Source organism: Ricinus communis, chromosome 10 (assembly GCF_019578655.1).
Source record: "Ricinus communis isolate WT05 ecotype wild-type chromosome 10, ASM1957865v1, whole genome shotgun sequence".
Lineage (NCBI taxonomy): Eukaryota > Viridiplantae > Streptophyta > Magnoliopsida > Malpighiales > Euphorbiaceae > Ricinus > Ricinus communis.
The window spans coordinates 5,867,676-5,883,343 of NC_063265.1; the positions used below are offsets into that span (position 1 = coordinate 5,867,676).

Consider the following 15,668-nt stretch of genomic DNA (forward strand, 5'->3'; position numbering starts at 1 on the left):
GGTTCCAAAATCCTTTTTTTTTCTTTCCTTAATTTGCCTTTTAATTTTTCCTTTCTTAACATCACGTGCCTGCTAGCTGCATGAAAATTTTTAGAAAAGCAACGTTTTTTTTTGGTAATATTTTTCAGAGATTTAAAAAAAAATTATTTTTATTTTATTTACTAAAATTTTAAAAAGGTTAAAAGAATTTCAGATGAATTTTAAAAAACGAAAAAGAAATTTTTTTATTTAGAAAAATAAATAGTTGGTTTGACTGTAATTTAAAAAGTTATACATTAAACAAAATAGATATAAATATATATTTGTTAATTTATATAATATATATATTAATTTATGAGATATAAAAATTCTTTTACATGTAAAATTCTTATTTTTGATATGTATATTTATTTCTAACGCATATATATATTCAGATTTATACATATTTATTTTTTATTAATTTATTAACTAATAAATTACATTCTTAACTAAATAATAATTTTAATCTAAAAAATAATATTTTAATTTTAATATTATATTAATTAAAAAATAATTTTCTAATTAGACAATAACTTTATTCTAAAATTATTTTTAAAATTAAATTAACCTAAAAGTTAGTTTTTAGTTATGTAATAACTTTTAATATTAAAAAATAGTAACATCAACTATATTTATAATATTAATTTATATATTACTAAATTAATTAATAATTATTTTAAAATAATTTTTATATTATTGTATTAATAAAATCTCAAAAGATTAATCTTAAGAAAAGATATCTAAAAATATTTAATTTATTATTTACTTTAAAATATTATAAATAATTATAAAATATTAAAATTTCGTTAAACTTTTATTTATAAACTTAATTTATATTATTTATAATTAAAAATAATAACAATATTCATGCATTGCGTGAATAAATGGCTAATTTATATAAGACTAAATTTTTTTATTTGTTTTAGTTTATAATAAACGATAACTCGTATATTCTTATATTTATCAAAGATATTCTCACTTATAATATATGATTTATCACTTATGTCACATTATTAATAAATATTTTTTTAAGTTAACATTTATACTATACTTAATATGTTTATAATATAAAATTTTATTTTGATCATATTACTTTTTTTCATTACAGTCATTTAACTTTAAGTTATGTAATAAATTGATCACTTCTCTAAAATCTAGTGGTTTATTTATTAGAAAAAAATATCTAAATCTCTTAAATCTACACTATAAAATCTTGATTGCTATAAAATAAAATCCTTAATTCTGAAATTTTGAAGCGAAGAATTGAATCTCAATTCTTAAAAATTGATGTCAATGAATTGTCATCATAGACAATTAGGAGAAAATACACTCATACACTGTAAGTTATACATATTTGTTATTTTATAATTAGTATTCAGATTTAACTAATTTGGTAGTTAGACACTCATTTGATATTGAAGTTCTCGCAACAAATAGAAATTGATCGCACATCCTTAAATAGATATGTCAACATGTAAAAAATAAAAATAAAATAATAATTTAAATATAAACAAATGTAAAAATATTATTAATTTGGTGGTTGGCACTCTTTTCTTCTTTTTTTTTTTACTTTCTTTCTTTCTTATTATTATTATTATTATTATTATTATTATTATTATTATTATTATTATTATTATTATTTACTTGGAAATATCTTGATGAAAATAAATATAAAAAGGTAATTAATATGGATTAATTAAGCTGAAAAATGAAAAAGTTATTGTAACAATAAATGAAAAAAAATAGAAGATGAGAAGAAAAAGAAGAAAAGAAAACAATAGCCAAGATTTATTACCAAAACCTAGCGGATTTCTAAGATTTAAATGTGAGTTGGTTGAATTAAATTAACAGATTTGGTAAAATGGTTTGATGACTAGAATAGTGATTTATCAAATTCTTTAAAACACGCATAGTCTAACATTAGATGCTTTAAATATGTCATTATTCTAACGAATTAAACCACTAAACTTTAGATAAGTGACTAATATGATATCCAACTTAAAGTTAAAATGACTATAATAAAACAAAAAAAAATATAAGACATAAATAAAATTTAATATAAAATTAACCGATATAATTATACCAAAATATTCTCACATATAATAAATGATTTATCACTTATGTCACATTATTAATAAAAATTTGTTAAAGTTAACATTTATGCTATACTTAATATGTCTATAATATAAAATTATACATTTTATAATAATGTTTTTCCATGTTTACCTTTTCTTAAAAAAATTTATATTCCTAATGTTATATCGCATCAGTTGCGTTTTCTATTTTTATTTCCATTTAACATAAGTATCGATTCAGGCCTTATTAATTACTAGTTATTTATTTATGCGTTGCATGATCGTTATTATTATTTCGATTATAAAATCAAATAGATAGATACAATCTAATAAATATTTTAATATTAATTTATAATATTTTAAAAATATAAATAAATTAACTATTTTTAGATATCTTTCTTAAATTTTTTTAAATTTTAAAGTCATTTTAAAAATATTTACTAATTAATTTTAGTATTTTATAAATCAGTACTATCAATATAATTGATATTAATATTTTTAAGATTAAAATTTTATTATATAATTAAAAAATTAATTTATTATTGAATATAGTATTAAAAGTATAATTTATTTCTTAAAGTTATTATTTTTATTTTTATCAAAAAAATTAGATTCCAAAAGTGTATATATATATATATATATATATATATATATATATATATATATTTATATTATTATTATATGAGCATTGCAACTGGCATGATGACGAGCAGAAGAGTAAGTAATGGCTTTGTTATGGTTTTTCCTAGTCATTCTTGCTTAATCGACCTCCTCCATATCATCACAAGGAGACGTCAACAATGGTAAAATTCGAAAGGTATCTTAAGTTTTGAATTTTTATATGGCCAAAGCCAAACTATTTGAGATTGGAGTTTCAATGAATCTTTGTTTTTGCAACTTCTATATTCAATTGTTTGAGATTTTACTTTTGCTCTGATGCTATTGTTTTCGTGTTTAATCTATATCAGTTTTTGAGTTTTAGGTGAATGTAATGGTTTCTAAGAGCTAAGAGTTTGAAAATTGGTTGATGGAATTTTGATAATAGAGAAGAAGAAGAAAGAAAATAAAATAAACATTGGGAGAGAGTTTGATAAGTCAGTAACTAAATTGCTAACTGATTATTAATATTATTATCATTATTGGTACTTAGTCAAAATTTGATATATTGGCAATTTTAAATCACAAATCTCCATAATATCAAAAATTATATACATTAGCAATTCAATAAGCTCTATACTATGGGGCTAGATTACGAAAAAAAAAATGTGAAAATGCATATTCGTTTTAGACAATTAAGTCCATTTTGAAATATATAAGTGCTCTGAATAGGATTGCAAATGAGACGAACCGCTCGCAAACTATTCGAAGCTCAGTTTGATAAAAGTTCATTCAAATTCATTTATTAAGATAAACGAGTCGAGCTCAAGCTTCATTGCCGAGCTCCAGCTTAGTAGTGTTCAACTCATTTAAGCTTGCGAGCTGGCTCGTTAATAACCTCGCTAACTAGCTTATTTACAAGCTCACAAGTTGAATTCAATTTTTGTATAAGAAAATTTGACCTAATTATTTAGATCTTGAAATTTAAATACATTTTTGTATAAGAAAATTTGACCTAATTATTTAGATCTTGAAATTTAAATACATATTTTATTTTATGTATAATTTATATTAAATTATAAAAATTACAATTGCATTTCTGATAAGCTCAAACTTACTTAATAGCTTTATTCCGAACTTAAGTTCGAGCTTAAATACGAAGCCAACTCGAGTTTAGCTTGTTTATATAGAATATGGAGTTAATTTACAAGTCAAGCTAATTTATTTATATAATATATCGAGCTAATCAAGAGGTGAACTCTAAAAGAAAAAAATTAAGCTCGAGCTGAGTCAATATATGTGAGCCGAACCTATACATTAAAAAGGTTGGCTTAGCTTGGTTCTTTTGCACCCTAATTCTTGAATACAATAAATAAATGTATGTCTATAATAAGGGACTAATCAGTATAGGCAAAAGATATAAGAATATAATATGTGGAGGTAAGTGCATAATCTTATATGAGGTGTATGTCTAGAGAATAGGGCTGAGCATGGATCTCGATGATTCCCTACCGAACGGAGTAACCGTATCGAAAGGTATCATAACCGAACCGAAAGTTTTTATAGCCGAACTAAACTGATCCAAAAATATTTTACTATTACGGTATGGTACTGTTTTTTTAGTAATAATCATACCATAAAAGTACTAGAACCGAGCCTTTTTGTACTAATCCGGATCAAACCGTAGAACCAAATTTTTTAAATATATTTATTAATAATTATATATATTATATAAATAATACCTATAAAATATTAACTATATTACAATATATTTTGTATTCTATAAAAAATATATGATGTATATATAATATTTGTTATATAGTGTATATTATATTACTGATTATATACTTAAACTTTAATTTCTTTTTCATTAATACTATCTACGACTTAATTTCTTTTTCACTAATACCATTTACTACAACAACGAGTTGCATGTCTCAAATTTCAATTCATAGGCTTATTTTCTCACATTTAAACTCTTAATTAAATGTAATATTTAAAAGTTACATTTTCTCTAAACGTTAGAACCGAAAAATAGTATTGAACCGAATTATATTGAACCAAAAAAATTGGTTTAATACAATATGGTGCTATTTATATTTGATACGGTATTAATACTTTAAATTTTAAGAAAATCAAAATTTGGTATAATACTAGTGATTTATAAATAACCGAATTGGATCAAAATGTGTTCCGCTATTTCTAGAGGTTTGTGTGCTTCTTAAAAAGAGAAACCTCCCAATTGTAGTGAGAGAAATTGTAAATGCAAATAAGAATAGAGTGTGAAGTTGGTACTCATAAAGTGTGAAGAAGCTGTGTTGTTTTGATGACCATATGCCATCTGAATTTCTAATTCATCCCGTCCCGTACCGCCACGAATTATATTTGAATAATCTTTATATATATTTTTCTTTTTATTTATAAAATAAAAATAAATTAAAAAATATATTAAATATTGATTGAAGAGTTGTTTGGATTGATTGATTTTAGATTTATGAATTTAACTTGTATCGTTTGACAAATAAAAAAGTGGTCTAGATTCTTAAATCTTAAGAAATATCTTATTCTCTAAAATTCCTCATTTTTTATTTTATAATTTTCCACCTAAGAGGTAGAAAAGTCTAAAGTCTACCATTTTAAAGAATGATAAATTATTATAATACTTTTTATTTCAATATTGTCTCAAATAAATTTATCTTATATGATTATCCTTAACTTCAAACAAAACTCCATTATTTTTATGTTTAATTCAAAAGATGAAATTTTTTAAATTCATAGATTTTAAATCTATGAATTTAGATTAAATATATAAATTTTCAATCTAAATAATTCTTAAATCTAGACTTTATTCCTTCAATTATAATTAATAATAGTTAAAATATTAAAATATATTTAGAAATTAATAAAAATATATTTTTAGCATAAAATTTATAAAATAACTATAATAATTATTACTTTAACCCAATCCATTCCCGCTTTAAAAAAAAATTCTCACCCGATAACCGGCCTAAACCTGCCCCTTTCTGCCACATTGCCATTTCTAAATCAGAAAAAATTTATTCATTTTCACTCCGATCAACCATTATTATTATATTTATTGTGTTTGATAATATGAATTTAGAGCTTAACAACTCAAAATATCATTATTTGACCGTTAAAATTGATATTATCAGACATTAAACTTTTTAAATCGTGATTTAACTGTCAAATATTGAAATAATTTTTTCTTTAAACTCTAAACTCATGTTATCAAACATAAAGGTGACTGAATTCTTGCAAATCGAGACTTTTTAGTGGTGAAATATTATTTTTTATCATAATTTATAATTACATGCTGAAAATTATCAAATGGTGAAACCGCATCTCAAAAATAATAATCTTTCCAAATTAGAAAGTTGGATGGAACCATTGACAAATAGTTATATTATTATTTTAGTCTCATAACATTCTGTCCTTCACTCGTTACTCAAAAAAAAAAAAAAAAAAACTAATATAATCCATCCTTCCCATCTTTCTCCATTACTTTTATCTTCATCCATCTTCTTTTTATTAATCATCCTCACCAAACACAGCCTTAAAAGAACTGTAATTTGTGAGAAAAACCTGGGCACGCGCGATTGATGAACATTCCAGGTGGCGGTGGGGACACTCAAAGTTAAAAAAAACAAACGAAAAGGTCGGTCTGCTGCTGTCTGCTACTTTTGCCTCGCAGGAAGTTAAAAATCACCAACTGTGACATGACACAACTCACTCTTCTGTTCGCTTATAAAACCACCGAGAATCCAACAAGCTTCGAGGAAAACGTATGCCTACAGGCGTTTTATTTTATTCGGTTAACAGTACAGCGAATTCGACCTGTGATAGATTCTGAAAGGAACAGCAACCGAAAAACCAATAATCATGTCATCCTTTGGTGACGACCACGGATACGTAATCGATGGCTATGATCATCGCTTTCCCTCGCAGCGATTCTACTCGTCCTTCAGCCAATCTGCTGGTGACTCGCCTCCGATGTTTTCATCTTATAGCACCGGTGGCGGTGCTGATGACGTGTTCTCATCGGTGCCAGTTAGCGAGAGTCCGCCGTCAGTTTTCTCGGTCAGTGGTGGAGGATTCTCGTCAGAGCAAAACGGACAGGGAGGTTCTAACGGCCCGATGTTGCCACTTCCAGATGGAATGCAGGCAGAGGAAGAGGAAGGTTTTGCATTGAGAGAGTGGCGTAGGTGAGATACGTACTGTTAGAAATGATGATCCATGATCGCGTTATGTTGTGTAGCTGTTTGATTTTTGGATCTGACGTTTTGATTGACGATGAAATGATAGCGTGAAACTTGTGGGATGATAATGAAAGTGCAGGCAGAACGCGATTAGGTTGAAAGAGAAAGAGAAGAAGGAGAACCAGATGCTACACAAGATAATCCAGGAGGCAGATGACTTTAAAACGGAGTTTTATAGGAAGCGACACTTGACTATTGAGAATAAAAAAGCTTCTAATGGGGAGAAGGAGAAGGTGAGTGTGTGCGTGTATATGTCTTGTCTGTGTGCTTTATTCACTACCGATGCAAATTTTAGGTCTGCTTAATTAGAATTCCTGTGATTGCAAGTTAAGATCTTAACTGAAATGTCTTGCAGAATATATGGGTTGTCCACTTGCCATTTTTTTTGGATTTTTGGTTGCTGCTGATTTTTTTTTTTTTGTTACAAATTTTTTGTTTCCTTAAGTTTTATGAAGCAGTTTCAGTTGGATAGGAGTACAAACAATATGTTCAACAACATTTTTTTTTCAAAAGCTGAAGTTGGTGGGAAATCTTTTTTTATTCGTGTCCGAGTTTGGAAAATTTTGATTATATAGTGTATTCCAAATTGTCCATTCCAATAACGTTCTAATTTAATGAGTTAATTAGATTTGATTGATTAATTCTCAATCCATAAATTGTGAATTGAAACGGCACCAATGTGATTTGCAAACGCCCTGATTTTGGTATGTAGACATTCAACTTTTCAGAAAAAACTTATATATATATATATATATATATATTAACCGTCCAATTGAATGTATAGATAGGGATAGTCCTTCTAGTATAGATGAATATTTTTCAAAATTATTTAAAAATTGAATATAAAGATGAGGACTTGCCTATAGATTTATGAATTTCTGATTTTATTGGAATTTTGATAGACAGATATGGGGTGATAGCAAGGATAATTAAAGGGAACTTGGAAATTATGGTCATATAAATGATAGAAGTTGTCATTAAACTGATGAAATAAAGAATGAGTTGAAGCTGAAACCGGAGCTGGACCTAATGAGGAAAAGGAAGGAAAAATGAAATAAAAAAACAAAACCAAGAAAAAAGAAACAGATGACAATTATATTGCAATGGGTGTTGTGAATTAAGCCTGTCAGATTTTGATTCTGAGTTTTTAATGGTTTATTTGGCTGGGGAAGCTCGTAGTATTATCCGTTTCTTTTTTAAAATATGAAATTACATATGTCAGCTATTTTTGGCAAACCGGGAAATGTTCCATGCTGAAGCTGAGAAGAATTACTGGAAAGCAATTGCAGAGCTCATTCCACAGGAAGTGCCAGCCATAGAGAAAAGAGGAAAGAAGCAGCAGGATCAAGAAAAGAAGAAGCCCTCCATTGTCGTGATCCAGGGACCCAAGCCTGGAAAACCAACTGATCTCTCAAGAATGCGCCAGCTACTCCTCAAGCTTAAACATAATCCCCCACTCCATATGAAGCCCAAACCATCACCATCTGCAGAACCCAAAAAAGGTGGTAAGGTTGCACCTTCTGCTGCTAATCATGCATCCACTAAGACTGCACCTACAACTTCAGCAACTCCTGAGACGGTAATAGTTACTTAAGACCTGAGCTGCTACGCCTACATGTTGAGTATGTATGTGAAAGTTAAGTACTTGTGATTTTCAAGTGACTAGTATAACATTGAACTCTACTATATCTGCAATGAATGGGCATTTGTATGTCAGGCGTAGAAAGGTTCTTCAGAGTTTTTACCGGTTTTCTTAATCTGTTTGTGTGGTTTATCATGTTGAATTTGCTTTTTCTTTCTAAATTTTTCTTTCTTGAATGGTGTGGCTTTATGTTTCTCTATGAGGTTCATATCCGGTATTAAAAGAATACATATTTAAAAGGGCAGTACAGTATACAGGAATTAAGATGAGAAAAGTTGAATTAGCTTAGACATATTAATTATTTGATAAATAGTACTCTTAATTTGTTAAATGATTAATAAGAACTCTTTTAAGAATATAATGTACCATTAAATATCTTGTACAACTCAAATAACTAATAATAAAATATTAGTTGATATATATAATGGTTAGCTTTATGTAAATTTAAGTTTACAGTATGAATAGTTAATTTTACACTATTAGCATATTGTATTTTCTATAGTTAAAAGCTATCAACAATCTGATCTTAGCCTCCTTTATGTGTTAGTGGTAACAAATAACAGCTCTGGCTGTTGAAATCAAGACAGTGAGTAGCTAATCCGGTGCAGTAAATAGAATACAGGGAAGAGTAAAGTCCTGATGTGCGATATTGCCATAATGCAACAAGGATTTGACAGCATTCAGATATTGACATTCATTCATATAAAGGAGGAAACGCCCAAACCGACCCATCAATACATAGCATGTGCCTGCCTCAAGGGGGAAAAAAGAAGAAATAATGCATCTAATATAACCAACATAAAGGAATCAAACCAGAGAGAGAGATAGAGAGAGAAAGAGAGAGGACGGCAGAAAAAGGCAACTAGTGCACAAATTTTGACATTACATAACAATTATTATATCTCATTTGCTGCTTCAGAAATCTGTAAAAGAGAAGAGGCTGCCAAAACTTGAACCTTCCACCCCTTTGCACTTATAAGGCAAACACTGGCTTACTCGTCCAATGTAATAATAAATACTAAATTAGAAGAAAGATTTAACCAATTATTGTTTCTCTGGTGCAAAGATTTTACCAATTAGTTACATCTACATGTGGCACAGATACTTGTACCATTATCTCCATTGAACCTCACCCATTCTCCCAACAGGAATCTAATTTTACCCCAACAACATGGTTGAGAAAGATTGGTGGCTAAGAATTAACAAGCTAAGAGTTTACAGGCTTTTCCTACATTCTAATCATTCTCAAGACTACATAGAAAGAACAACGTTTTGTATAAAAGACTGGTCAGCCAATCACCTGGGAAGCATTTGTGCCACGCTGTGAGAACAATCTAATTGATTAGAGCTTTCAAGGAGATCTACTGATTGCTTGCCCCTTTTCTTATGTGAAGATGATATCTCATCTGAACTACAACTACCCAAATGCTGAGTGGTTCTAGTCCTGTACACCCCTGGTTCTGTCAGCGCCTTCTCGTTTAGATTGACATTTCTGGAAAGCATCTCCACTACTTGCTTCATGGTGGGTCTTTGTTGTGCAGCTGCTTGGGTACAAAATAGTGCAATCTTAATGAAGCGCATTACTTCATCCTCTGGATACTCCGTCAATTCCGGATCAACGAGATCCAGAAGCCTTTCTTCCTTCTTCAGTTTCCATGTCTGCAACCGCATTCAAATCCTAGTCAGCGCATATTCCTGCTCTGGAATATTGTAAAATGAACATTCCAAATAATTTTTAAAGAAACAGACTAAATTGAAGAACTAGGTTTGAAAAGATACCCATTCAACCAGAACCAACAAATCCTCTCCAAATGCTGCCTTATTGCTACTTCTCCCACTAATTATTTCAAGTATGAGCACACCAAAACTATATACATCAGCCTTTTTTGTAAGCTGTCCTAGTAGGGCATACTCTGGAGCCAGATATCCTCTGTAGAAATATAAAGTAGTAATCAGTGATAGGCCAGGACATAGTATAATAGATAGAAGGGAGCTAACAAATTAGGACAGCATCAATCATATGATTATGCAGCAAGGAATAACATCACAAGCCAGACTCCATGTTTGCACAAAAACAAAAGTGTTTGACAGAGCACACACATGCTGTTAATTGCATTCCTTACTGTCTTCCCTCTGAATACAGTAGAATAAGAAGTGACAGATAATTCAAGAGCCCTAAATAAAAAGGAGGTCTAGAGGATAATTGACAAGCCCAAGATCTTCAAGAACATATCCTTATAAATATTTCTTACCAATTTGAAGATGATAAAAACAAAACACTTGGTAAAATAAATAAAATGCTGAAATTGATGCTTACACTGTTCCTGCAACTCGAGTAGTAACATGAGTGACATTGTCTGGAAAAAGTTTTGCCAACCCAAAATCCCCTATTTTTGGTTGTAAGTTTCCATCAAGAAGTATGTTACTAGCCTTGATATCTCTGTGCACAATAGGCGGTTCAACTTCCTCGTGTAGAAATGTAAGACCAGTAGCAGTGCCAAGACAAATGGCAGCTCTGTTAGACCAGTCCATGGCAATATGTTTACCTTTTGAACCTGCCACATTTATTCCTAGACATTAGCATACTTGAGAACCAACACATATACATGCACGAGAGAGAGAGATGCAGCATGCAGTTCTGCCCCTAAAAATAACTTTCATTGTAGGTTTATAACATGGCAAAGGTGAAAACTTCATTAATATGTTTTTAGTACTTCAGGCGAATATATGTCAATACTCAAAGTGACTAAATAATCAAGTATGCATTTCACCAATATGTATTATAAATAAAATAACTTTTGGGAGTTCATGAAAATTCAACAAAAAGCAATACATCTTTATGTGATCAGAGATATTAAGATAAGAATGTCTAAGAGATGTAATATTTTGACTTAAATTTTACGACTAGCCCTGATATGCTAGATAAATTTGAACAATGCACACCCTCTCTTGGAAAAACAAGAAGACAAACAAAGAAATAGTCTAATGATAGTTAATAATTAGTAGGCATGACACTTTAATTTGGTACCTAGCAAAGAAGTAGCTAGGCTGTTGTTCTCCATGTATTCATATACCAGTACTCGTTTACTGTCCTCAACACAGCAGCCAATGAGCTCAACAAGATTCGGGTGTCGTATATTTGATATCAATGAAATCTCTGTCATGAACTCATGTTTACCCTGCTTTGATTCTGCAGAAAGAGACTTGATGGCCACTTGAGTACCATCTCTCAAAACTCCCTGCAATTATGAATGCAAAGCTGCTTAGGCAGTAACAGGAAAAAAGAGCCTATGCACACTTGCATGCCTGGAGAAATCAACTAACATGTTCCCCCTCTCCCTGGAACAGTTGATGCTAACACAGCTAGAATAATACAGTGAACATCTGTTTTTGCCAATATAACAAACAGTGAAATAAATGCAACTACAAACATCATGACGATAAATATGTTATGGCTATCTTTCCCTCTTCCCCTTCACCACAGAGGATGCTGCAAAGACCATAAATTGCAATTAAAGCAAACAAAAGACAGTTGGCTCACCCTATAGACAACTCCAAAACCGCCTCCCCCGATTCTGTTTGATGGGTGAAAATCCTTTGTTGCTGATCTTAATGAATTATAAGAGAAGACCCTCACATTGTTGGTCACAATCTCTAGTCATGCACAAATGAAAAGCACAGGCATTAAGATCCTGGTGAGGTAATTACCTCAACAGGACAGATTCAATATCATATTACACGGTAACTGCCGACATTCAAAGCCCAAAGGCATAGGCATAACTGAGAAGTATATGGATGCAGCAGGAAAAAAACAATCTGGAGGAGTCAAAACTTAACATTTGCATATGACTTTTAATTTATGTGGCTTTCATAAAAGACATCTTGGCACAATTGCATATCTGTATTATAAGATGCCAATCAACGAATTTGGAACTCCAGCCAAGGTTTGAACCTCAGGATTAGAAAGTTGAACCAGATGGTCCAAAGCAGGGGGCTCAACAGACAGCTTGTCAGCTGGAGAGCATGTCTTATTTCAAGTTCTGAAAGCAATGAACACTCAACTGTGATTCTAAGCCAAGAGGCGATCCCATCTCTATATATAATGACAAAAGATGTTCTTGAGCCCTGATAGAGGAGACCTCTGCGGACAACTTCCAGTAATACCAATTGCATGTAGCTCTCAGGTTCTTATAATTTCATGAGAAGCCAACTTAGGAACTCATGTCAGCGAGGACAAGATCTTTACCATTGCTAGATCGTGCATTGTGCAATCATACCATACATTTAATTGTTTCTCATTTTAATGGAGGATTGTGTTTAAAGGTTGATAAGAGCTAGCAAGTATAATTCAGAGGCAACTATGTACTGTCATCAAATTTAGATACCATTGCTATCCACATTTTGTAAATCAATTTGACCTCAAAACATCAAATCCTCAACAAAATTGAAACACAATGGATTTTCTTACCTTCTGTCTGTTGCTGGCTATGACGATTCTTCCTTTTACAAGAATTTAATAAATTAAAGCAGCTAAAGGTCATTGCGGTCCTATTTGAATTCTCTGATCTACACAGCAAAACCCTTAAACCACATCTCCCTGAATTATCCAATAATTATATAAAAAAATAAGGAAGTTTAAAAACACTTAAACTAACATAACAAACTATTTTTTTGTCTTTTACGAAATCAAATAATTGAAATAAAAAGCGAACTCGAAACCCAAGAAAATACTAAATAGAAAAAGAATTATGACACGACTCAAATAACAGATAAGACAAAATAGTAAAGAACTGAACTCGTAAGGGAACATGAGAGAATAACTGCAACATCAAGCACAGCCCAAGAAGCAGTTGCATGAAAAAAGAACATGGAAGAATAAGAAAGAAAAATCTACTAACCTGAGAAAGGAACGGTTCTGGAATGCTGCTGATTAAAATGGTGAAATTTGTTGTTTGAAAGAGAACAAGAACCAGAATTAAATTGGAGGAGGAGTAGGAAAATAGGAAGGGTAAATGGGTAGTTGATGCTTATTATATACAGAAAAAGAAGGGAAAGAAAAAGAGAAAGGAAAAGAAAAAAAAGATTGCCCTTATAAGAAGATGAGATGAGTTAGTACGAAAAAGAAAAAACAAACAGAAAAAAGAAGTGGCGAAAGAGAAGTGAAAGTGACAATCATTAATTTTTTATGAAACATAAAAAGAAAGACAGATGCAACCTTTTTCACATTGATGAAAGTTGGAAGGTAGCAGGTTTAGTATCATGGAAGTGGTCAAATTTTTCTTACTGCCCTGCAATCTTTAATTGACTGGACTCATTTCACTGAAAGACATCTTCCTCCTGAATGAACTTTGAACCAAAAAAAACAAAGAAAAACAACAAATATCATCTAATTTTGTTTTTATTTAATTTTCAGAATCAGTCTGACTAGTTAAAAGCATGTCCGACACAGCTCTTATGGTCTTTTTATTTGAATATATAATGTTCAAATAATTATTTGTTCAGCCATGTGTGGATGGAATCGATAGTAGAATTTTGGAAATAATAATGTAAGAGAAAGAGATTTCATATCTTGTGTTCCCTGTTCTTGTTTGTACAATCATAGCATTGGGCGATGGGGTTTGTATAGATGGAGCGGCGGCCGCGATCCCCGCCTTTGGTCAGCTAACCATCACATCTCAAACATTAATTAATTAATTAAAATTATAATATCTCATGAAGTAGAGCGTGGCATTCAGCCATTGATCGCCCACTAGCTGGGACTTGACAAATTTTCTAGAAGAGCCATTTCTTCTATTATTATAATTGAATTTCGATTTAATTATTTTTGCCGTTCAATTTTAAAAGGTTAATATTTAAAATTGAGAATTTTAGTTTTTAATCGAGGTTATTAATTTTAACTTTCTCTTATTATATATTTTTAGCAACTTGATAAGCCATTTAATGCATTTTTCAACTCATTTATGAATTTTGAAATTCAAATAAGAAAAAATTTATATTGGAATTCAAACAAGGATTTATAAATTAATCTAAAATTTTAAAATTAAATTAATAATTAAAAAGGAATATGGTCTATATTTTTTAATAGATCAAAAGAGACATACCCTATCAAAATTAGATGGAAAATATTACATAAAACGATTCTAATTCTAAGTTGATAGAAAAAAGACAAACCTCAAGTGACCTGCTTTTTGGAAAATAAAATGTTTATTCATATCAATGATACCACTCATATGAATAGCAACTATTATGTTTATTACGACACTAATATTTTATAAGAAGTCTAAAGACCAAAAGTGAATGCCACATCAATAATATGTGTTAGAGTGTGAACTCAAGAATAATCATTAAAAGCATTTTTATTTATAAATAATAAAAATTTATCATCAAATTAAGTCAATACGTGTTGAGTTTGGTGAGTTTTGAACATAAATAATGTATTACTTTTATTATTTCTTGTCTTGTTCAAATTAATAAAAAGACATGCCCCATAATTGGAGTTTAGTACGAGTAGTTTTTGTTTTTTCTTTGATTCTATATTTTGGTCATTATTCGACTTTTAGAGAATGACACTGCAAATTAATACATTTTTTTTGTTTTGTTTGGCTATAAATATCAAAATTAATTTTATTTAGAAATAAAAAATTAATGAATGATAAATATTTAAATACAATTATAGTCTAAGAAGGATCACATAAATAAAAAAATTTATACACGTCTTGCTTTCACTGCTATATTAGGAGTTACTCCATGTATTACTTGACATAAAATAAATAGTTGAGTTTATTGGATTACGTAAATTAGATCAAATTTTACACTTTTTTCTTTTGGGATGGAAGTTCATGATCCGTCTTTAATCTCACCGCATTAAATGCAATTTTTTCACAGTTATTTTTACATGGTACGTCAGAAAAGGACTGTTGGGAGTATGTACGGCGATCATTGGTGGCTAAATAAAATCATATGTAATTTTAAATAAAATGTTAATAAAATAGCCACCACTTTTATTTTTATTTTATTTATCACGTGACCGTACAATTTTAAAAAGTGATGCTTATTCTG

General features: G+C 29.7%; 2 protein-coding genes across 2 annotated transcripts; one reads left to right on the forward strand and one right to left on the reverse strand.

Moving 5' to 3' along the window:
* The first annotated feature begins 6,388 nt into the window (after positions 1 to 6,388).
* Positions 6,389 to 8,770, forward strand: LOC8267522 (clathrin light chain 2). Its single transcript, XM_002528067.4, has 3 exons — positions 6,389 to 6,913; positions 7,047 to 7,200; positions 8,190 to 8,770. Exons 1-3 carry the CDS (start codon positions 6,591 to 6,593, stop codon positions 8,559 to 8,561), a joined length of 849 nt encoding a protein of 282 aa, XP_002528113.1. The 5' UTR covers positions 6,389 to 6,590; the 3' UTR covers positions 8,562 to 8,770.
* Positions 8,771 to 9,054: 284 nt separating this feature from the next.
* Positions 9,055 to 14,022, reverse strand: LOC8267521 (putative serine/threonine-protein kinase). The gene is made up of 8 exons (XM_048369924.1): positions 13,508 to 14,022; positions 13,078 to 13,206; positions 12,151 to 12,263; positions 11,638 to 11,848; positions 10,927 to 11,164; positions 10,389 to 10,539; positions 9,910 to 10,268; positions 9,055 to 9,358 (listed from the first exon to the last, which is right to left on the reverse strand). Exons 2-8 carry the CDS (start codon positions 13,148 to 13,150, stop codon positions 9,304 to 9,306), a joined length of 1,200 nt encoding a protein of 399 aa, XP_048225881.1. The 5' UTR covers positions 13,151 to 13,206; positions 13,508 to 14,022; the 3' UTR covers positions 9,055 to 9,303.
* Between the last annotated feature and the right edge of the window lie 1,646 nt (positions 14,023 to 15,668).

Coding starts and splice junctions, on each gene's coding strand:
- LOC8267522 (XM_002528067.4), top strand. CDS start 6,591: ATGTCATCCTTTGGTGACGACCACGGATACGTAATCGATGGCTATGAT. Junction 6,914..7,046: donor GCATTGAGAGAGTGGCGTAG/GTGAGATACGTA, acceptor ATGAAAGTGCAG/GCAGAACGCGATTAGGTTGA. Junction 7,201..8,189: donor CTAATGGGGAGAAGGAGAAG/GTGAGTGTGTGC, acceptor TACATATGTCAG/CTATTTTTGGCAAACCGGGA.
- LOC8267521 (XM_048369924.1), bottom strand. CDS start 13,150: ATGACCTTTAGCTGCTTTAATTTATTAAATTCTTGTAAAAGGAAGAAT. Junction 11,165..11,637: donor CCTAGCTACTTCTTTGCTAG/GTACCAAATTAA, acceptor TAAATGTGGCAG/GTTCAAAAGGTAAACATATT. Junction 10,269..10,388: donor TGTTGGTTCTGGTTGAATGG/GTATCTTTTCAA, acceptor ATGCGGTTGCAG/ACATGGAAACTGAAGAAGGA.